The 23,672-nt window shown below is 41.4% G+C and overlaps 1 protein-coding gene across 2 annotated transcripts in view; it reads left to right on the forward strand.

Moving 5' to 3' along the window:
• Positions 1-23,672, forward strand: part of CDH13 (cadherin 13) — a 687,354-nt gene that overhangs the window by 414,942 nt on the left and 248,740 nt on the right. For both annotated transcript variants that reach the window (XM_079988791.1, XM_079988792.1), the window contains exon 6: positions 18,977-19,121. In XM_079988791.1, the coding sequence (XP_079844917.1) occupies positions 18,977-19,121 (145 nt within the window). The remainder of the gene's footprint in view (positions 1-18,976; positions 19,122-23,672) is intronic.

Consider the following 23,672-nt stretch of genomic DNA (forward strand, 5'->3'; position numbering starts at 1 on the left):
GGCGATTCCAAACCAATCAAGCTTTGCCCACATTAGTTCCTTGCATCAAGCACCTACTCATGTCTGAGCTGTACATGCAGTGTCTTAAAAAAAAATGAAACACCAGCCTGACTAATAACTTTGAAAAATATATGCAACCCAACCTCAAGCATTATATGCAAAATATGAATGAAAGAATCAAGCCTTATACATTCCTGAAGTTTGTAAACATATTTGCTGATAAAATCAATTATTTTATCTTTTCATGTGCTGGTTACTTTATGGAACAGAGTGTATATGGATGTACTATGCATACTAATATACACACACAAACATGTTAGTAATGCATATAATATGCACTAATTTTTCATATTTTTATAGGGGGAAATAGCTTGCTTCTCACTGAGATCAAGGAGTGAGATGGGAATGAGGAAAAAATATGTGTGAATAAATTATGCATCAAGATTTTTGGAAAGTTTAATCTCTAGGCATATTTATTTATTTTATATATTTCATGGAATTGAGTGTGTGTGTGTATCCCTCAAATTGAAGGTTTTGTTTGCAGGGGCCCTGGTGTGTGTTGGACGCCTATGATGTCATGTGCAATGCATGGTGCACATCACAATTTCAGCACCCAGTTCCACAGAATTGGCCTAAAGTGAAATTTTGAAGTCTATTTGGATGTTTCTGCTTGTTAATATCTGACAATTTTTCACTAGACTTATCAAAACTTTTTTTTTTTTCTTAATCTGTTTGTGTTTTGGGAGGGGGGTGTTTGGTGTATGGAAGAACCTCAAAATTCTTCTTCAAATGAAAAATGGTAGCCATTCAGAGATGTTACTTATTCAGAGCAATTCAGAGATGCGGAAGAAATTTGATTCAGTTCACATTTAAAAGTCAGTTTCCCTGATTTGTACTTTCCAAAGCACAGCCAGCCTTCAAAACTTGTGCTTCTCTGGATTTTACAACATAATTCTCCATGTATTTTTCTTTTACACCCCAGCACTCATCCTAGGGAAGGGCTGCAGCTCAGCTGAAGAACATCTGCTTTGAATGCAGAAGGTCCCTGACTCAGTTTCTCTCCATCTCCAGGGCTAGGAGAAAACCCTGTCTGAAATCCAGGAGAGCCACTGCCAATCAGCATAAATGAAATTGAGCTAGAAGGACCAATGGTGTGACTCAGTGTAAGGCAGCTTCCGTGCTCATCTTGTGGATAAGTAAAAAAACATTGGACAAGAAAGTTCAGCCTGACAGTACTTCAGAACCTTTGCACAAGTTCTGCTTTATAATCTCGTGCAGCTAGGTTTTTTTACTCTCACTTGTTGCTTGAGCTGCAGACTCAAATCTGAACTCTTCTCACCTCAAGTTAACTTATTTTCCTAGTTAAGGTTTCTCCTCACAACCTGCCTTTGTGTTCATTCACACCTCAAATCACCTCTGATCCTGTGGCCAATTTTCTTCTCTTATTTTGGTGGGGTGCTTTGGAGACCTCTGCCAATTTCCCCTCAAAAATTCACAGCCACAGGGATGAGTGTAATAACAAATATCCTGTTCTTTTTATTGTATGAACTGAAGAGTAATGATACTATCTCTTCGGTTCTCTTGCCAGCTCCCTCCTGAGAATAAACTGTCACCCTGAATTTCCCTTATGCTCACTCTCTTCAAAGTTAATTATATGGTTCCTCCAGAGAGCCTCAAAGACCTAGCTTTGTGCCCCCACTTCCATTTTGTGTAAATGTTGAGCTTAGTTCACCACTATGGCCAATTATTTTATCTTTGTACTTAAAAGACGCATTGAAAGCAACACATGATTATTATTTTTAATGTGTTCAATAGATGGAAGATTACAATGGCTATTATAGCTGACCAGATGTGGCCTACCCAATTAATATCAGGAAGGGATCAATAAAGAGTTTGTTCAGTCTACTTTTTGTAGCAGACCAACTCAATTTGATGACCCCAAACTGGCTTTCATATTGGAGCACGATGCTTGATAGGATTTCACATTTCTACAGATTTTGCAAAGCACTTTTAGTGCACAAAGGCTTGCACAAAAAATATGTACCGTATGGTGAAAAAATGCTTTGGATAAGTTTTTAAAAATATGCATTTTAGAGAAGATGGGGACAAAAATGCACACAACAAGGAATATAATACAATATAAATGCACACTTTCCCTGCAATCTTTTGAAAGATCCAAGCAAAACTTTGACTAAAAAAAATACTAAGACAATTACAGACAATACATTAAAACAAACTTACATAAAACAATCCAGACTACACTGAGAGAAAAGAAACTATGACTGAATGCCAGTGAAGCAGGATATGGACAAACTTAGGCAGAGATTGATATCAGAATCACTTATATTATACCTGGATCTTTAATGATGCTGATTCACCACTTCACTTATTCAGAAGTTTCACTCACCTTTGCACTTGTTTTATGAGTGTGAGATTTCACTACACATAGAGCTTTTAATGAACCCAAGCTTCCCTATTTACTACTGTAATGTTTAAAACATATTTTAGGCACCTGTGCTTCCATAATTTTTGACTGCCAGCAATTTACTGAGAAAACTTCCTTTGAAAAGTGTGTGTAGTAGACAGGCATTAATTAATTGCCTTCAGTACAATGTTCTCAAGGTAATGTATAATCAAAACAATTAAAAACACAAATAACACCAAATACATGTAGAACAATTGTAACACAATGCTAAATTGAGACTCATATGAAATATCCATTTACCCAGGCAGGAAAGTCAGTTGCACCAAGAATTCCTTCTATCATTTCAGAAAGTGCAAAATGTGGGCATCTGTCATAGCTTAACAGGATTGCTATTCCAGAGAACAGGGAATATGTTTTTTAAAATGACAAATAGTAAAGTCAATCTGAATGTTTCATTCAATGAAATTTTGGGTGGCTTTGAATAAGTGAGAGATGTTGTGAGAGGACTGTTGTGGTTCTTAGCAAACTTAAAAGAATACAGGGTTATCTGTTTTCTTCCTTCTTAGTGTAACTTACTTAAACCTAAAAGCCTCTCCACGAGGCTATGAAGTGATACACACTTCCATAGCAAGGCAGTGTTCATACAGTGGTACCTTGGGTTACATATGCTTCAGGTTACATACGCTTCAGGTTACAGTCTCCACTAACCCAGAAATAGTGCTTCAGGTTAAGAACTTTGCTTCAGGATAAGAACAGAAATCGTGCTCCAGCGGCATGGCGGCAGCAGGAGGCCCCATTAGCTAAAGTGGTGCTTCAGGTTAAGAACGGACCTCTGGAACGAATTAAGTACTTAACCCGAGGTACCACTGTATATCATTGTTTCCAGGGGCTGATTGGAGAAGGGAGGAAGGAATAATTTCGTTCAACAACTTTTAATATTAAATTGAGTAGTGAAAGCAAACAATTAAACTATATTGAGCAAGGAAGGAGGAACTCTCAAAAAAGAAGAAACTTTCATTACCTGAGGGAGACAAGATTTGAACAGCCCTCAAAATCCGCTCCAGGGAACTCTGCTCTGCCCTTTTTTGCTCAGCCTTGGGCAAGGCATTAAGAATGGTTGGCTACAGGCAAGGGAGGATTGAGGCTGTGTATGCCTTGTCTCCATCAGGAAATCTAAGCTCATTGCCTTGGCCTCAGGCAGTTGGGTGGAACTGAATAAGAGATAGCTGAGTCATCTAGGGCTGGGAGGTTGTATGCAGTGTTAGAAACTGAGATATGAAAGCTAGGAGCTAAATGGCACCTTAAACCTAGGTTAAGGGTGCAACAACAGAATGTCTAGGCACGCTTTTTATAACAAGAATACAAAGTTGAAAATGAATGAACTGTAGTTAAAATATTATGTTCATTTTTCACATAGTCTAGTCCATGGGTAAGCAAACTAAGGCCCAGGGGCCAGATCCGAACCAGTCACCTTCTAAATCTGGCCTGCGGACAGTCCAGGAATTAGCATGTTTTTACATGAGTAGAATTTGTCTTTTTATTTAAAATTCATCTCTGGGTTATTTGTGGGGCCTGCCTGGTGTTTTTACATGAGTAGAATGTGTGCTTTTATTTAAAATGCACCTCTGGGTTATTTGTGGGGCATTGGAATTCATTCTTTCCCCCAAAAAAATATAGTCCAGCCCCCCACAAGCTCTGAGGGACAGTGGACCAGCCCCCTGCTGAAAAAGTTTGCTGACCCCTGTAAGTTCTTCCCCTGCTCACCCCCCAAATATTCTTAAGAGGGCCTCTTCTCCAGTCTTCAGAGAGTAGCTGGAGATGGGGAGGCTGAAAAAGGTTCCCCTTTCCTTCCACTCTGCAGTTTTACTCTGAAATCTTAGGTGCAGTATTGCACCCAGAGCTCAGAAACCACTCACACTAATGAAATTCCTGTTCACAAAATGTGCCTAGAACAATGGGAGTTTTGAACACTGGTTGTATGACTTCAAATGTTGTGTTGCAATGAGCAATGAATGGTTTTCCACCTTGAAGATCCTGTTTCCCACTCTAGATGGGTTTTGTTGTTGCTGTTGCATTTATTGCCTTAAATGAGCTTGCTTTGTTAAGTTAATTCCTTGCATTGTGCAGATTACCTGCTGTCAAATCCCATTTGAAGGAGCATCATCTAGCAATGGGATCACCAGGAATATGTCACAGTTTAAAGAGTTATGAATCTGTAGTCTTTAATGAAATTTGTAAAGGTTTCCTCATGTTTTCCTAGCAGCAGAACTAAATAGAGGTGACTGATTTCATGACAGTTTTTATTGTACACGTGCAAACATTGCACTTCCAGTTCAGTTCTGTGATTGTAGTTTCTGCAGGAATGTTAACACAACTGATCTTAAAATTATCTGTGACTGCTGGATACCAAAGAGACGAATATACAATGGGTACATTTAAAATAATAGTTGTTTGAGTTGTTTGTGTTGGTTACCACAGATCAAAGGTAGGGAACTCAGAATTCTGATAAAACGATAAAGGAACCAGAAATTGCCAAAGTTCACTTATTCATCCCACATCTGGAACTGAAATCACTCTAGTGAATAGTGAATACAATCTGTATTCACTATTGCTGTTGCTGTTTGCCAACCTACCCATAAAGAAGACTAAAGAATGGTAAAAAATGTTTCTATTGATTCTAAGTAGAACAACATAGAGGATCTGCAATAAGCAAATTATATTTGATTAAACAGGAATAGCTGAATCAATGTATTGTCCAAGCATGGAAGCTCTCTAATGAGAAAGAGTTCAGCTCCCACCCATCTCCTGGGCAAGTTTTCAGGCACCACTTATGGCCCTGCAGCAAAGGATTAGAAGGAATTTTTCTTCTTGCTATGAGCACGTTGGGTATGTGAACCTGACAACGGCACTATGACCCCACTGACTCAGTGTTAACCCCATTGTGCATGCCAAGCCTAAAGGGCACATTAAGGTGAAATTCACAATAGAGTGCTAATGAAAATTCATGAGGATTTCTTTTTTAAAAAATCACAAACTGATGTGGAAGTGTAGTGTGGAGAACTGAACTTAAGATAACCCAGAATTGACAAACTCACCCAACCATAGTGGTAATTCCATGACCACTAAAAAGATTTCCAAGTATTGTTTCCCAGTCTTTGCACAAGACTGTGCTGCTACATATGCTGGCTATGTGTAAGGGTTTTTTTCCACCTTCATAGTGTCCTCCTGCACTGTCTGCCAACCTTTTATCAGGAGCCTGGCCTAATTTAATCACTAAAAAGGCACTTGTTATTTGCAAATGAGGTACTGAAGAGCTCTAAACTATTGCATTTGTCAAGGAAGTAATATAATGCACATACATTCCTTTGCTCAAATTGCACTGAAATATGACTTGCTCAGTCTGCCTGTTTTATTTGTTACTACTGCACCTGTTTGGAATATGGATATTAGTATAGATATATATTTTAAAAATGAAGAGAGTATGTTGTGTATATATGATATATATTCACACACACATATATCGAATTTATTCCTAAACCATTTTACCTGCTAGATGGTGAATCTATTTACTGTCAACTGTAATGAGTGCTCATTTATATCAGGCTTTTACCCAAGTGGCATTTCTGCATGCAACTGGTCTGCTTTGTCAAATAATGGCTATAGAGTTGATGTGATGGGGCTGATTATGAAGCTTGGGGATTAAGATGTAGCTACTGACTTTCGCTGCAGGGACGCAGGTGGCGCTGTGGGTTAAAGCCTCAGCGCCTAGGACTTGCCGATCGAAAGGTCGGCGGTTCAAATCCCTGCGGCGGGGTGCGCTCCCGCTGCTCGGTCCCAGCGCCTGCCAACCTAGCAGTTCGAAAGCACCTCTGGGTGCAAGTAGATAAATAGGGACCGCTTACCAGCGGGAAGGTAAATGGTGTTTCCGTGTGCAGCTCTGGCTCGCCAGAGCAGCGATGTCACGCTGGCCACGTGACCCGGAAGTGTCTCCGGACAGCGCTGGCCCCTGGCCTCTTAAGTGAGATGGGCGCACAACCCCAGAGTCTGTCAAGACTGGCCCGTACGGGCAGGGGTACCTTTACCTTTACCTTTACTGACCTTCGCTAGTGGATTTCCCAACTTCAGTGGGTGTTGAAAATGAAATTGCTAGTTCAGGCTTCACCAGCCTGGTTAATGCTCCCCAGATGTTGCGGAACTGCAAGATGTTTCTGGATTGGCAGAATGATGCCCAAATCTGATTGACAGAAATGTTTGTGGAGTTTTTCTGGGTTCAAATAGAAATATAAAATGGGGGGTGGGCAGGAAAGAGTGTATGGTTTTGAGAGATGTTTCTTCAGGGGATAGGTTTAAAAATTGTTTGGCATTCTTATTGGGAACACTATACATAAGTGGACCAGGCTCCACAGGATAGAAGTGTGTAAAATTATGCATGGCATGGAGAAAGTGGATAAAGGAAGGTCCCCCCTCTTTCAAAGGGGGTACATTCTGGGATCAAATCAGAAACTGCGGTGGCTTTTGTAAATTTGGGACTGTCTCTGGAATCAGACACTTGGAGGGTCTGATTCTGAACTCTACAATTTCTGTGTGCTGATATGAAGGGGAACTAACTCTTCACTTAAAGTGGTAATTGTTCCATAGAGGTAAAGTAAAGTAAAGGGACCCCTGACCATTAAGTCCAGCCGTGGATGACTCTGGGGTTGCGGCGCTCATCTCGCTTTACTGGCCGAGGGAGCTGGAGTTTGTCTGCAGACAGCTTCCGGGTCATGTGGCCAGCATGACTAAGTTGCTTCTGGCGAAACAGAGCAGAGCACGGAAATGCTGTTTACCTTCCCGCCAGAGCGGTACCTATTTATCTACTTGCACTTTGACATGCTTTCAAACTGCTAGGTTGGCAGGAGCAGGGACTGAACAACGGGAGCTCACCCCGTCACGGGGATTTGAACTGCTGACCTTCTGATCGGCAAGCCCAAGAGGCTCAGTGGTTTAGACCACAGCGCCACCTGCATCCCTGTTCCATAGAGGTAGCTAAGGTTAAAGCCATAACAGTCATAGTCAGTGTCTGCTGCCTAGCAATCACACTTCCCCCTCTGAACACAGCAGAATTGCCACAGGCAAAACAAGAACTCTTTTGCTATGTCTGTCATTGTCTCTGGCTCCACCTACTGTTGGCTTCCCTGCCTATTGTTCTGCCAGTCCAATGGGCACCAGTCACCCCTACAATGCAGGTCACCAAAGCTGAATGCATGAACCTGTACATGGGCATACTGTGACGGTCAATACATTATGAAGAGCATTTCCAGGTGATCTGCTCAGCTGAGCAGTGCATTTGAAAGCAAATGTGCCCTCTCTTTTTCCCTTGTGAAGAACATTGATCAAAGGAGGAGGGAGTAACAGCATCCTTTGATGCTTTACTACATAGGCGTGCACTGAGAGCCTTCTGAGAACTCTGGGGTGAAAAAGTCATTGAAATCTCACAGGCAGCAACCACTTAGCCATCCATTCAGCTAATTTGGGGCTCATTGGCAAAAGCATTATTTCTTTGCCAATTAATGCAGAAAGGTGTCCTGTGTTTCCTAGATTATTTTTTTGAGACAGAAAACAGATAATGAGAAAAACAGAAGCCTGTTAGCTGCCCTGCTTTGCTTTGAAACCATCTGCAAAGGCTATCCACCTTGAAATCTATGCACTTCTCTCCATTGCCCCGGCTCATCATGATCAAAAATCAAATCAACTGTAGGAATCAATGTACGACCTGCTCTGAATCCTCACTGCTAAAATACTATCCTCACCCCGCATCATTCTCAAATTTGCCCCTATAAAGGGAAAGGAGAAAAGTTAAATTAACTATACTTAGTATTCTGCCTTAATCTTTTTAAAGATCCTGGTAACAATAAGTTCTGTTGATAGAATTATAAAAATATGTCGCTGAGCATTGTATTGGCAAAAGAACTGAACATAATAGGGAATTCAATAGAGCTGACTGTAGACTGAATCAGTAGAAACTCATTTATTTAAAAGTAACAAGCAAAGGGAGCGGGGGATGGTCTGCTACCCAAACTTCCAGGCAGAGAGGGCAAAGAGAAAAACTAGAATTGGCATACTCTAGCCTTTTCATGATTATTTTGATAACAGCAAAGATTGAGTGTTGGGACAGGGTTGGCAACATTCCCAGTTTAAATGTGTCCATTTAGAACAAGATTCTGGTTTCTGGTTGAACTGGGAGATATCAACTATAGCTGTAATGGATGCATTAGCAACAAAATATCTGGCATATGGCCCCTTTAAGAGAAATAGCTATGACCCAGGAGTACAGCTCCTAGATTGTTGACTCAAATGGCCAGGCTGAAGAAGTTCAGTCACATTCACACCATGTATTTAAAGCACCACTTTAAACAAACATGGCTTCCTCCCAAAGAATTATGGGAGCTCTAGATTGTTACGGGTGCTGAGAATTGTTAGGAGGACCCTATTCTCTTCCCAGTGCTACAGTTCCCAGAATGGTTTAATATTCAATCCCTCTACACTACGGGAATTGTAGCTATGTGAGGGAAACAGGAGTTTCCTAACAAGTCTCACCTTCCCACAGCTTCCAGAATTCTTTGAGGGATTAAACCTTATTGAACACATTGCAATTTATTACTGAGAAAGCATGCAGAGGATTGTCCTTAATCAGTTAAAACTCATACAATTAATCTTCCAATATTAATTTGTGTGATAGTCCAAGCATTGAGTCTCTGTGCTCTACCAACATTGGGTGGATCTGTCAGTTTTTACTTCCCTCAGTTTCTCATTTTTGCAAACTTAAATTCAGCTCTCCATATTTCCACATCACTTTGAATATTCAAAGTCCTTTTGCATATTCATTATCTCTCATTTCCCGTTACATACACAATGTTTACAAATATTTTCCTCAACATCTGTATTTTCTTGAACACATCTTTGTGTGTTATTTCCCCTAAAACATCCATTTTTTGCACACATTACCCTAGTAAATGCATTTCTTACAAACATCACATGGCTGGAAAATCCATAGAAGTGTGAATTTCAAAGTACGCCTGTGTTTCAGTTTATGCATTGTTTTGGAAAGTGTGAAATTGGTAGGTTCCCAGTTCTAAATGGGAACTGGATCAAATATTGCCCTATTATGCACAACAACTTTGTTTAGAGGAAAACAGACTCAAATAATTACATATTTCATATATTACTCTGTGTGTGTTATGCCACTGCTCCCAAGAAAGTGTTGTTTTGTTGTTGTTGTTGTTGTTTTTAATAAGCTGATTTTTCTTCCAGTTCTTCTTTGGTTCTTTTGTTAGTAGCGATCAAAACATTCTTGGTAGGGATGGAAAAGAGATAAGCAATAATATGGATAATGAATTTGGAACCCGTTTTTACTTACAATGCCTTATGTAAAAATCTTCATTTTGTAGATTGCAAGTTGAATTTGTAGCAGCTCCAAAACCAATAGCTAAGCCAGAGCCATCATTTACAGCTGATTCAATGTTTTGTTGTTTTAATGAGTTTTTCATAATTCTGTAAAATCGCTGAGGTTTTGAAACTCCCTGAAGGGTTTTCTACCCAAAATAAATATAAAGATCTCTTAAACATTTGTACTGTAGATTGTGGAATGCAAATAAATTGTGTTTGTGTTTGTTTATTAATGGGAAAGCATAGTTAAGCCAAAGAAACAGAACAGACACAGTGCATAAAAGGTACATATTGTAACATTTGCAGTGAATATTTCTCTAGGAAACTGTATTTCATAGGTCTGTAGCAGGATAGAGCAACTCCCCTATGAATAAAGGTTACAGAGTTTGAGACTTTTTTTTTTACTTTAGAGAAAAGACGAATAAGAGGCAACAATGGCAAAAATCATTCATGGCATCGAGAAAGTGAATAAAGAAATTTTCCTCCCTCTCTCATGACACTAGATATTGTGGACATCTGGTGAAACTGAATGTTGGAAGAATCAGGACAGATGACAGAAAGTTTTTCTTTACACAGCAGAATTCATTCCCACAAGATGCAGTGATAGCCACCAGTTTAGATGACTTTAAAAGAGGATTAGAGAAATTCATGGAGGAGGAGGTTATTGAAGGATACTAGCCATGGTGACTCTTCCCTGCCTGCACAGTCAGAGGCAGCGATGCTTCTGAACAACAGTTACTGGGAATCACATATGGGGAGAGTGCTCTTCAGCATCCATTTTGCTTGAGGACTTGCATATGGGTGGCCACTGTGAGAACAGGATGCTGGAATAGATGGCCATTGGCCTGCTCCAGCAGGCTCTTATCATGTTCTTATACATTTTGCTTGAGGACTTGCATCTGGGTGGCCACTGTGAGAACAGGATGCTGGAATAGATGGCCATTGGCCTGCTCCAGCAGGCTCTTATCATGTTCTTATGTTCATTTCTAGTTATACTAAGAAATGATGCATCTTAACTTTCAGCATAGAAAATGTTCCTTTAAAGGCCAAAATGAATGCTAAACAAATTGGGATTCCCAAAGCACTATGACTCTTAACCAGGTGGTATGTATGACAACAGCCACATGGATTTGGACCATATGATGTTCTTCGATATGAAGCCTCTTAATGGGTATGCTTTGTGTTTAGAGAACTATACAAGTTAAAGAGCAAGAAGGTGCTGCTGCATTCAAGACCTGCTAATCGGCTTCTCAAAATTATTTGGCTGGCTGTTGCAGAGAACTGAGTGTTGGAGTGAACAGATCTGGTCCAGTAGGGCCCTTCTTGTGTCCATAAGTTCATATTTCCATATATTGTGGGGAGGGAAGTATATATCAGTGGTGTGCATCAATTATATGGGTGGGCCACATAATGCAGCAAAATTAGGTAATCTTTATTGGCCAAATTATCTATGGTGTCAATAAAACACACCCCACACCTGTGCCAAGTCAGATCAGGGCCTCCACAAAGCATCCTTTATATCCACTATTTCTTTACTTTTCTAATGATTATATAGCTGTGCATTTTTATCGATTTTTATTTTTCTAGGTTCATGAGCTTTGCAAAAAAGTGAGGCTGTCCTAAATGTTGCCCATGAAGCACTGGAGAATTCTGGATTTTGTTTTTGTTGTTAAAACACAGTAGTGGAGGATTTATTTTTTAAAAAAGTTAAAAGCTTTCACCAAATGTGTTACTTAAAAAAAAAATCCTACATTGTTCTTCTTTAACAACAAAAGCAAATGCCATCTCTCTTCAACATTTAAAAACAGCCTCACATTTTAGGGCCTATCAGAGGACAACAACAAACTGTGACCCATTCATTCCTTTAGTTCCCCTCCAAAAGCCCCTGTACCTATTCATCTACAATTTGTCATGTTCATCTAATCTTACTCCACATAGCAGGCAATTAGATGTCTACAACTGCACTCTTCCCACTTGTGTTCTCTGCAATGGATCTGAAAATAGAAATGTGTCTCGTCAGCTCAATATTGTCATCTAGCTCAGTTTTGTCTGCACTGACTGACAGAGGCTGTCCAGGCAAAAGTCTCTGCCAACCTTAGCTGGAGATGCTGCTGTCTGAATCTGGAGCTGTCTGGATGCAAAGCAGATGCTCTGCAACCGATATACCACTTCCCCATATCCCATCACTGATCTCGCCACTGATAGTGGAGGTAGTACACAGCCAGCATGGCTAGTCATCACCAATGGCTTTATTTCTATGAATTAGTATAAACTGGTAAGGGATGTCCTTTATAATATTGCCCTCATTCATCACTATGTAACAGATAACTTGAATTTCTCCAGGCACAACATTATTGTAAATGGACAACGCCTGGTGCTCTGGGGGAACAGAGATCTTTCTGAAATATGGGTATCACATTCAAATACACAAATAAAATGTGTGATCATGGGGGGGGGGGAGTATTCATTTCGATAACTCTCTAGTGCTTAACATTTGCTGGAAATAATATCTCCCCAGTCAAACATGCAAGAGATAAAACATGCATAATAAGATGTTTCTATCTAAAAATAAGACACTTGTTCAGTCTCTTCTGCCTTTGTGTGTTATGGAATAGAGGGAAAGGAAGGGGAATTTTTAATAGCCTCCTTAATCTCAGTGCAAGCACCTCACAGCACCAATTTATGAAATGCTGAGCTTTCTCTCTCTCTCTCTCTCTCTCTCTCTCTCTCTCTCTCTCACCCTCTCACACACAGGATTTAGCTACATTAGTAAAGAAAATGAGTTTTAAATGTGTTATAACACTGTGACAACAGATGGCGCTGTGGAGTTCCATCTTTTAGCAATGTGATTTCCCATTATTAGGTTTACAACATGTTTTCCTGAAACACTTTTTTAATGTGTCTAGATCCAGCCACAATCTGTTACATGTACGTTACTTGAAACACACTTGATACAAACATAGGAAACTTCTTTATTCCCATTTTGACCATTGGTACATCTAATTCAGTATTGTAAGCACTGACTGGCATCAGCTCTCCAGAGTTTCAGGCAGGAATCATTTCCAGCCCTACCTGGCAACACCAAATGTTGAACCTGAGAGCTCCTGCATGTGAGCTACAACCATTCCCCTCTGAAATCTGCAGATTTGTGCTTCCCTGTTCAGGACATGGGAAGCTACTTTATCTTACATCAGGCATCCCCAAACTCGGCCCTCCAGATGTTTTGGGACTACAATTCCCATCATCCCTGACCACTGGTCCTGTTAGCTAGGGATGATGGGAGTTGTAGTCCCAAAACATCTGGAGGGACAAGTTTGGGGATGCCTGTCTTAAGTTAAGGTAATTGGTCCAGTTGACATTGACATTGACTCTTTGCAGGCTTCCCATTGGAACATCTGGTTGGCCACTGTGGAAACAGGATGCTGGACTAGATGGACCATTGGCCTCATCTGGCATGCTTTTCTTACATTTTTTTAATGAATACTGGGCACTAGGGGAGACAGTGAGCAAGAGGAATAAATAAGTGTTACTGGGGCCAGAAACAGATCTCTCATACAAGGGGCTACTAGTCTCCTCTGCGAGAGCAACCCAGGGCAATGAATATTTGGGAAATAGAGCTTGCTAGCCCACTGCATCCTTCCCAGGAGATGGAATAATCCACAGGGGGTCTTGAAAGTGTTCCGACTCATTTGTTTATGCAATTAATCCATTCCTTTCTCAGTGTGCATGATATTTATGAGTTATTTATAGGTTCACAGTGAACCCAACTGGGAGAGAATTAGGTCAGAATTCTAATTCCTTTGTTAAGAGGAATGGCTTATTATCTCATTCCAGTCTGGTACATTGTGTCTGTGTGGGGGCTTGGCTGTGCAAGGTTGGAGAGCTCAATATTTATTTTTTGGAAGGGACTATCTGATCTCATATGTTACTACCAGAACACTTAACCTGAACACAGTTCATTTCACGTGTAGGTGTGTATATATATATATATATATATATATATATATATATAAACTCTCACCTTGAATTGAATCCCTATCCTGCAGTGCAGATCAGACGCCTATAAGTTAACTCAATACAGTTTTGTGTTTGGAACTAGTTCACTTCTAATTGGCTCAATACACAGTTTTGCTTTTCTCCTTCTTTGTACTTGTTAGCTGCATTTTAGGAGGTTGGTATTGGCTTTGTAGTATTAAGGATGGGGGAGGAATTCAATTGAGTTCATGCTTAAAGGTGAACCTACCCAATTTGCACTTTCTGAAACAATACATGGACCAAAATCTACACTTTACAGAATTTTGCAATGCTGTTTTCCAGCCATATGTAAAGGAAAAGGTATGCATATAATTGGGGAATATGGGTCTCCTAACTACTCTCAGCACCCTTAACTAACCACAATTCCCAGGATTATTAAAAGGAACACATGAGTGACTGTCTCACTCTACCTAATAGTATTGCCACTACATAGCTATGACAATCTCCAAACCCCAATGTGGACACCTGCATACTGGCCATGCTCTGTGTGCAGGGCTGGAGAAGCTGTGCAACATCAGTGGGGTGGGGGTGAGGACTTTGACTCAATGGGACATCTGTGTGTGGTGAATGCATGAAAGGTGCTTTAGACTCTTTTGCTTCCAGGAAATCACAGAAGCTGATATTCTACTGCCATATATAGTATTCCCCCCCACACACACACACACTGTTTTAATTGGCTCTCGGTGTGTACACAACCATGCAAATGTGTGTGAGAGAGTACATTAGGAAGTCCACTGCAGGCCACTAGGCCAGTGCTTTTCATGTCATTAATCAGGTCCTCACTGCAGGCTTTTTGTGCGACTCTGGGTACATTCAGATGTGGGGAGTATTACATTAGTTTTCCTGATTATAATGCAAGTGCTTCTGTCACATATCTGTATGTTCCTCTCAAATGGCAGTGTTGCATCATGGAATTGTGGCTTTTTGATAGAAATACCACCTTCTCTCAATGAATTTCATTCACACCTGTGGGTGTGGGGCAACACAACAACAAGTGTCATTGGTCAACATTGCTACTCCCTCACCTTTTCCACACATGCCTGATTTTGCTTCCCCATGATCCCCACCCCCATAAAGACAGCATCGGGGGAAAGTGTGCCACCCTTACAATTCATCACTTTATTCAATTTCTTTAACACTGAAAATTGTGGGAGTAATCTGCCATGTGAATGCAGCCTAAGTATTGATGCAGTTGTGTGGAGTGGTTTTGAAGTCTGTGGCTGCAAAGAGCCATGTGACAATTTCTACCTTCTAAAGTAAAATCCTGGATACAACTGAGGAAAGGGGCTTTGAGTTCTTTCTGTTTAGAATAGGGCAGAGCTGATAATGATAGCAGATGGAAGTGGCAAAGCTACACCTCTCTACTCTGTTGGTTGCTTTGGATTTGATCTGTGAGCCACTAGATTAGGTCTGTGAGCCACTATTTTTGTCCAAATACTTGTCTTCATATCACATATATAGAAGAAGCAATCTATTTGAACAATAGCTTCATGAGAACAGGAAGGATATTCCCCAAAGCCCACAGATACAGCAATTCTTTGCTTGCTTGCTTTTAAAGATTGCTGTAGCTGTGAAAGGTGGTCAAGGGTGTGTTGGGGGGGGGTGTGATCTGAACGTGCTTTTTGAATAGGAGATGCAATGAGGAAGGGTGATTTCTCAGGAATGTTTATTAGCCAAGAGTGAGACCTTTCTGGAGGGAATGATTGATTGTCGTGCAGCATATAGCATGAGCTACATCAACGTCTCAGCAAGTGCAAGACATAAATTCTGGATGCCTGGTGAAAGGGAGCCACTAATGGGCATATATCTGAACCAATCATGTTATACCACTTGCACTAGGAGAACTTCATTGGCTCCCATTGTGTATCTGGGATCAATTCAAGCTAGCAGGTACAGTCTAGGTATGAATGGGGTAGGGAATTTGGATTTAAAAGAGAACATATACAATCCACACTTTCTGAAGCAGTATGAAAATGGAAACTCATCTTTCCATTGAAACTCACTGTCCTCTGAATTTTTCAGTCTAGTTCTCCCGAAAAGGACAGTGAACAAAAAATGCTTATAACTGAGCATATATTAGAGAGCAAAACATACACAATTGCATTATATTAGGAGAAATTATTTTGCAAAAAGTTGCATATTAGGCAAACATACATACCCAAACATGTATACTGTGAGAAATTCACATCAAAGTGTTGATGACTTTTCATAAGGATTTTAAAAAATGCATACTGATGTGGAAATGTGGAAATGTGAACTTAAGGAAAATGAGAAACTGAACTGACAGATTCACCCATCCCTAGCCCAATTTCTGAAGTCCTAAATGGCTTGGAACTTGGATATATAGAAGAGGACCTTCTCTTCATCCTATGTGTCCTGAACCCCTGGACTACCTGGCAGCAAGTCGGTATGTCAAATCCAAAGTTCCAAGTCTGAGGGATAATCCATACAAGCAGCATGCAGAGGTCAGGAAATGCAATCCAGGGTCAATCGAAGAAGCCAAGTCTGAAGACCAGCAGTGAGGGTGCAGTCTAGAATCAAACCCAAAGCACAGTCCCATAGAGGTTCAGTCAAAGCCCATCATCATGGGCAGTTGAGCAGACACAGCTCCTCAGCTCTGCTGCCCTTTTGTAATTTGCATACTGATTGCAACATCTGGGCTTGATGAGGCTTGTGACCCCCACCTGTGCTAAGCCTAGTCCTGCTGAGGAATCATACACTTCCTCTCAGAGCTAGCGAGCTCCACCTGGCCAGCTAGGAAGCTGGGCTTTGGGCCCTTGCCTGCCTCAACCTCCTAGAGTGCCACTCCCACTGCTCCCTACACCTCAGCGACTGCCTTGTTTGTGGAGACAGGGTCCCGTCTGGCTCCATTGATGGGTCCTGCTGCTCTGGTTCCTGTGCACTGACCTCCACCCCCACACCAGCCTCCATTACCCTGTAAGTACTTTCTTCCCCATGCCCTGCTTGCCCCAGTGTGCCCCAGTCCTGGCTACACCTCTTGCCAGAATCCTCTTCCTCCTCCCTGTCTTCCTGCCAGTGCATGACACCATGAACTGGATGCAGCCCATGAGTTCTCCCCTTCTGACCTACATCCTCCCCTTCTCATTCTTTGTCCCCTACTGCCACAATTAGGCTTAAGGGGGGGGGGGACCTCCTTTTGAAGACGATCAATCATTGTTGTTTTCCCAAGCCTAGACACAGGGCCCAGAGCCATTAAGCATTGCAATGTGTGTGAGAGAACCCCTTTCACACCAAAAATGCTGCCTGTGACATTTAGGCTTGAGGTAAGGCTTGAGGCTTTAGGCTGTAATATGAAGCACTTTAAAAAGAAACAACAGCTAAATTATCACACTGGGTTAGAGAGATTGCTGTTTGATGTGTGGTCCTGTATGAAGTATATCTTTGTGTTATGTAAGTAGATGTTTGTATTAAGTGTGTGTGTGCCATTCCATCAATTTTTGTGTAGTAAGGATTTGTTTGTGTGTATCCATGTGTGTGTATTGTTGTGTGAGTGTCTTGATGTGCTAAGTTTTGGAATGCCACCCTCAACAGCTTTGAACTGTGGCAATGTAGGCCTCAGACAGATAAACATTCCTCACTCCTGTCCTGTATAAATCTACCTGAAAGGTAACATCCAGTGTTTTTCCCCCTAAAAAAATGTTTAGGGGTACTCTCATTTTGACTTAAGAAAATCACCATTTTATAGTTCAAATTGCGAAAAATAAATACAGTGGAAGCTCAGGTTGCGGATGTAATCTGGGACGGAGGCAAGTTCACAACCTGCAGCGCCGCATCTGCGCACGCGTGTGATGCAATTTGGCGCTTCTGCGCATGTGCAAAGCGTGATTTAGTGTTTCTGTGCATGCGCAAGCAGTGAAACTCGGAAGTAACCCTTTCTGGTACTTCTGGGTTTCCTGCGGTCCGTAACCTGAAAACGCATAACCCGAAGCGTCTGTAACCTGAGGTACCACTGTACAGTAAATGGACAAAAGTATAAAGATTCACAAAATGTTTAGGGGTATGCGTACCCTGCATACCCCCAGAAAAAAGCACTGGTAACATCTGTGTGGAGGACTCATCTCTGGGACTCCCCATCTTCAAGGATGGGGTGGGTTGTGACTCGCAATAAGGCCTTTTCAGAGCCCTCTTTATGGAATCTGCCCTGTATCAAATTCAGATGGAACAAAATCCCACATGAATTTTCCTTGTTGCAGTGGGTGAGCTCCTTGAATTTACTTTGTTTTGTACTAGAATAGAACCCCAAGAGCCAAGGGTGAAAGACATGTAATTAGAATTAAAGAACTAGGTGTCTCTGAGCACACACTCATAATTTGTTTTCAGTTTTATAACTAACACTGCTTTCACACAGAAGTCTACTTCTGATTACTCCAAACTTTCTTCATTTCAGCAGCCTGATCTGCCTTGGAAAAGTCATGTTGTTTTTGCTATTATTAAATAATTGGGCATCATCCAGTGATGCTACTGCAAATGTTCTCCACTCTGCCCTTCCCTAGCTTGGGAGCTTGATCCACACTGTTAGATTGAGCCATACTTGGTGTGGTGACTTCTGAAATCACTACAAGGGACAGAACAGAATGCTCTGGATAGAGGCAGAATATAGTTGCAACAATTCCCTCCTCCTCCTAAGACTCTATTTGTGCACCTCCACTACAACCTATCTTTCAATTTATTTTGTGGTTCAGTATGTTCCCCTTAAGTGTAATTATGCTTGAAGGAGAGAGAGGAGGGGAAAGAAAAGACTTATTCTAAGCAAATATTCACTTCATTAGCATCAAATTGTGTTCCCCCTTTTTCCTTCTTTCGTTGCTTCCTCCAGCAAATTTGGCAATTCAATTGCAAAGTGCCCAATGGGGATCTCAACGTGAACTCTTTCATTTTTCTTTCAAATGCTTATGCTCACAACCATCCTGCCTTTAGCACAGAGCTCAGCCATCCCAAGTGCTAACCTTGCCTGCGGCCTTGTTATGGCGAAAATGCTGATGTCAACATTTCCTTTTTATCTTCCTCCTCCTTTGATGCCCAATAGCTATCTGATTCCTGTTAACTTTCTCTTTCCCTTTACTTATACAGTTCCAGGTGGAGATCACTGATGCCAGTGGCAAAACCATAGAAGGCCCAGTCCCTCTAGATATCATCATTATTGACCAGAATGACAACAGGCCTCTCTTCCGGGAAGGACCTTACATTGGGCATGTCATGGAGGGGTCTCCAACAGGTAAACTAACTGCAGGCATACTGCAATTGCTTATAGGTTTTGTTTCTCTGCAAATTTTATGCATGTTTATCCACTTGAACACAATGTATTCTGGCTGACCATGATTGACAGGGCTCATTTGACACAGCGACTGTGAACCTTTGGCTCTCTGCAGATTGTTAGACCAGTGACTCTCCACAGATGTCACAGGACCATTGGCCATGCTCACTGGGGTTGATGGGGGTTAAGTGTACAACAACACCTGGAAGGCCAGATGTTCCCCATCCCCAGTTTATGTCATCCTAAGCACAAGGGACGATGGAAGGGAAGATAACAGATATAATAGGAATAAAAGGAAAGGGCAGTATATAGAATGCAATCAGTAACATGCTAAAATGAGCTAATTGTTGCCAATGTCACATGGAAAACTTTTTTGTCCCCTGAGCTCACTTATTCTAGAATTTTTTAAAAAATATGGTTGAGAATGGTTTCTTGTGCAGGATTTATTTATTTATTTTTTAAAAAAGAATCCAGATGCTCCATTTGAAAAGTGTGACTATTTGATTTTGAATTATTTGATGGATACGTTGTGTGTTTGTTTGTTGTAAACTGATGTAGTCATAGAAATGTAAAAACTAGCCCACTGCCATTTTTGCAACACATCTGGGCTCTCCCACTGAGACTGTGACCACTCCTGAATGAAAAATGTCTGCTGTATTATTATTTGGGGACTGGCTTGATGTAAGGCAGTGCGACAATATCCTAGAGATGCAGGAAATTGTTTTCAAAGATTGCTAATGCACTTCTTGTGAAGCAAGACAAAGTTTGTACTGTAAGGAGGGACATAAAACAGTGAGATTGTGATGTTGACTACAAATGTAATAAAAGTGGGGAAAATCTGAGGAAGCACAACAAGGCTGCACCACTTCAGATTTTAAGTTGGAGTTGCCTTGGTCAAAAGTTTTCCCAACTACTATGGTACCTCAGGTTAAGTACTTAATTCGTTCCGGAGGTCTGTACTTAACCTGAAACTGTTCTTAACCTGAAGCACCACTTTAGCTAATGGGACCTCCTGCTGCTGCTATGCCGCCACTGCACGATTTCTGTTCTCGTCCTGAAGCAAAGTTCTTAACCTGAAGCACTATTTCTGGGTTAGCGGAGTCTGTAACCTGAAGCGTATGTAACCTGAGGTACCACTGTAACACAAATACATATACGCACATGCACACAGTATTCCTGAAAATTTTGTTAGCATATCAGTCACAAACATAGTGGCCAAATTCATGTCTTGCTGGCATTTTTATTTTTATTTTTTTTATTTTGGTAAAGAATGGGTGAATAAAAAATGGCACCTGCTCTCCCTAGGAAGCTTTCCTTTAGCACAAATGTGCCTTTGAATCCAAACCACTATTGTGAGGCATGGGAAACATCTGGCCTGCTGGCCATATTAGGCCCAGCAGAGTTCCTAATTTAGCCTGCAGGCCTGTTTTCCCCAAAACACTCCCATCTGCCCTACACTAGATGCAATGTATGGCTGGGCAGGTAAAGATACAAATGCAGAGTGCACTCCATATTGTTCCTTGGAAAACAGGCCTCAATGACAGCAGCATTCAGCACATCAATGCTAACACTGCTGTGACTGACACCTTTGGCCAGTTTAGATAACAAAACTGTCTGTTTGCAAATGTGGTGCACATCTGAACTGAGCCTGAAAATGGACAAAATGGGGCTTGCAGTGAGTCCATTTGAAGGCTTTGTCAGCACCAGTCAACATTCAGAGGCGTATCACCTCCATGGCTAGTCGCTGTTGATAGCCTTACCATCCAAGGATTTGTCCAGTTTCCTTTTAAAGCTATCCAAGTTGGTGGCCACCATTGCCTCCTGTGGGAGTGAGTTCCATAGTTCAGCTATGTGCTGTATGAAGTACTTTATTTTATTTGTCCTGAATCTTCCAACATTCAACTTCATTCTTTGTCCATGAATTCTAATCTTATGAGAGCGGGAGGGAAACATTCCTCTACCCACTTTCTCCATATCACACATGATTTTTATAAACTTCTTCCAAGTCACCATTTACTTGCCTTTCCTCTAAGTCTCAGTTGCTGTACGGGAGTTGCTCCATCTTTTTGATCCTTTTGGATCCCCTTCTCTGAACCTTTCCCCAACTTGACATCACTATATAATTGTGGACGATCAACCACATTGCCATTTAAAAATCCCATTCTTCCCAACCACCCTGATTTTTTCTTTCTTTCTATTTTTCATAGCAAGAGGGTTTTATAGGAAATAAATTTCTTAGCAGGACAGATGTTCTGGCTCTTTTGTTGTGTTGCAAAATGACTCCGTGTCCCCAGTGATCAAATGTCTGGGTTCCTTAATTAGGGGAGAAACTATAAAAGCTGGAGTGATATTAAACTTTCTTTTTAAGCAAAGATAAAAATGGCTGAAGCCTGCAATGGAAAGCAAAGCAAATTCCCATTAGTCAATGTGACACCTACATTATTTTTTTAATGAATACGCTAGTGCAGGGGAAGCCAGTGTGCTACCCTGCAAATGTCAGTGGATGCAAAGGGTGGCACTAAATGCTAGTCCTACTCAAGAGTAGACCTATTGAAGTTAATAGGCATGATTAACTTAGTTTCATTAATTTCAGTCGGCCTATTCTGAGTGGGATTTAGTTTATATACTTTACATGTGTGTCCTGTATTTCTGTCAATGAGCCAAAGGTGGCATACATGGTTCTCCCCATCTCTGTTTTATCCTCAGCACAACCTGGGAGACAGGTTATGCTGAAAAACAGTGACTGATCCAAGGTCACCTAAGTGAGCTTTGTGACTGAGTGGGGAGGTAGTAATGGTCACCAACTTAGGTGGCTTTAAAGAGGTGGCTTTTGTCTTGACATGGAGACATGCCAGGTAGAATAGACCCCCGTCACTCCTTGAATGGATGTACACAGCATCTTCAGTCAAGTTGAAGGCTCTTCTTACATTCTTAGAATTTTTCACTGCTCTAGAAGATGCTCCAGAGTGCATCTGTGGTGGTTGGCTATTCAGGACAGCTTCAGATGGAGCCAAGCATTCCTAGCTCTCCCCTCAGTGGTTCCTGACACAAACTGATGCAATTTCTTTTGTGTGAATGAGATCTGCATTGTAACCTGACTTCTTTGCAATTGCCACAGGCGTACATTTTCACTAATAGCGCCATTAAAGAAACTCTGAGTTCTGTCCATGAGCAAGGACAAACCCCCAATTTCCTTTCTTCTTTACCGGAGAAGCAAAATTATAGATAGCTAACTCTCTAGAAGGACACTTTGTTGTGCCGGAGGACTGTATTCATAATGATCTAGTGAGGATGTTATCATATCACAGGTGAATGCGAGAGGCAATTACTGGCTGCACTTCACAAGCAGAAGCCATCCACTGTCTACAAATGAGCTTAGCGAGGGGACAGCTAGCCAGACACTTAACAGGCGTGCTGGCCTTTTGGAAATTTCAAAGCTGACGAAAGCTGCTGTTTTCTCCCTCCTTCCCTTACTTAGGATTGCTTAACAGTCATCACTAGGATCCTATTTCATTTGCACCAATGATTCCTCATATGTTTTGACTTCTATCTGCAGCTTGGAGCAAATCCTTCTAAGCCCAAAATGTGGTGGGTGTTTTTTTTTTTTTTTAAAAAAAAGAGTGGCTGGTTAAAATTGCTTTTGAATCACATGTAGAAAAGAAAAGAAACGTTGGCAACTTGTTTTTCCATTAAGGCATAATAACCCATGTATATTGCATTCCAGCTGAGGAACCCCCAAAGCAAAACTGATGGAAAGTGCCTGTAAAGAATTAGCAGGAACAAAGGGGCATTGAGAACAGCACATGGCATGGAATTAAGAACAGTAGCCTTGAGGAACATTTAGTATCATAAAACCATCATTTGCAGAACTGGATGCAGAAACAGGGAAGGGGCTTGTCTAACACAGGACATGCATTATGGATGACCACATGCTAGGAGGTTGTAAGCTGCTGTCATTCATGGAATATGGTTTCACAGAAGCAGCCTCCTCATCAGTGGTGGCTGGTGTCCATCTGGACTGGTAAGGCAGAAGGAAGAGAGGCCATCAGCAGGTGGAGGTGGAGCCAATAACAGGCAGAGCCAATGACAGGCAGAAGCAACCAATTCTAGTTTTGTCCCCATTTTCCTCCCTGAGTTCTACAAAAGGCAACACTGAGGCCAAGGAGGAGGAGCAATCTGACAGGCAGTGCTGCCACCCCTGGAATGGATGCAAGTAAGAAGGCAGGCAGTGGGTGGCTGGCGGAGGGCAGACTGCGCACTGCCCATTGGCCCTAATGGACCACCTTGCACTGTACCTCTAGACACATGCAGCGTAGAAGGCTGCCCTCTTTCAGTTAATCTGATACTAGCAGCAGCAAAATCAAGGTTAGTGTGGAGATGCATAGAAATGAGATCTTCATCAGCAGGGTACAGGAATCAAAAGACATTAGGCAGAGTCATCAATACCAAAGTTCACCTGGGGAAATGGGCAAAGCTAGAGTTAATTCTTCCCCCATTGTCCATTCTGCAGCA

Source organism: Podarcis cretensis, assembly GCF_951804945.1.
Source record: "Podarcis cretensis genome assembly, chromosome: 8".
Classification (NCBI taxonomy): Eukaryota; Metazoa; Chordata; class Lepidosauria; order Squamata; family Lacertidae; genus Podarcis; species Podarcis cretensis.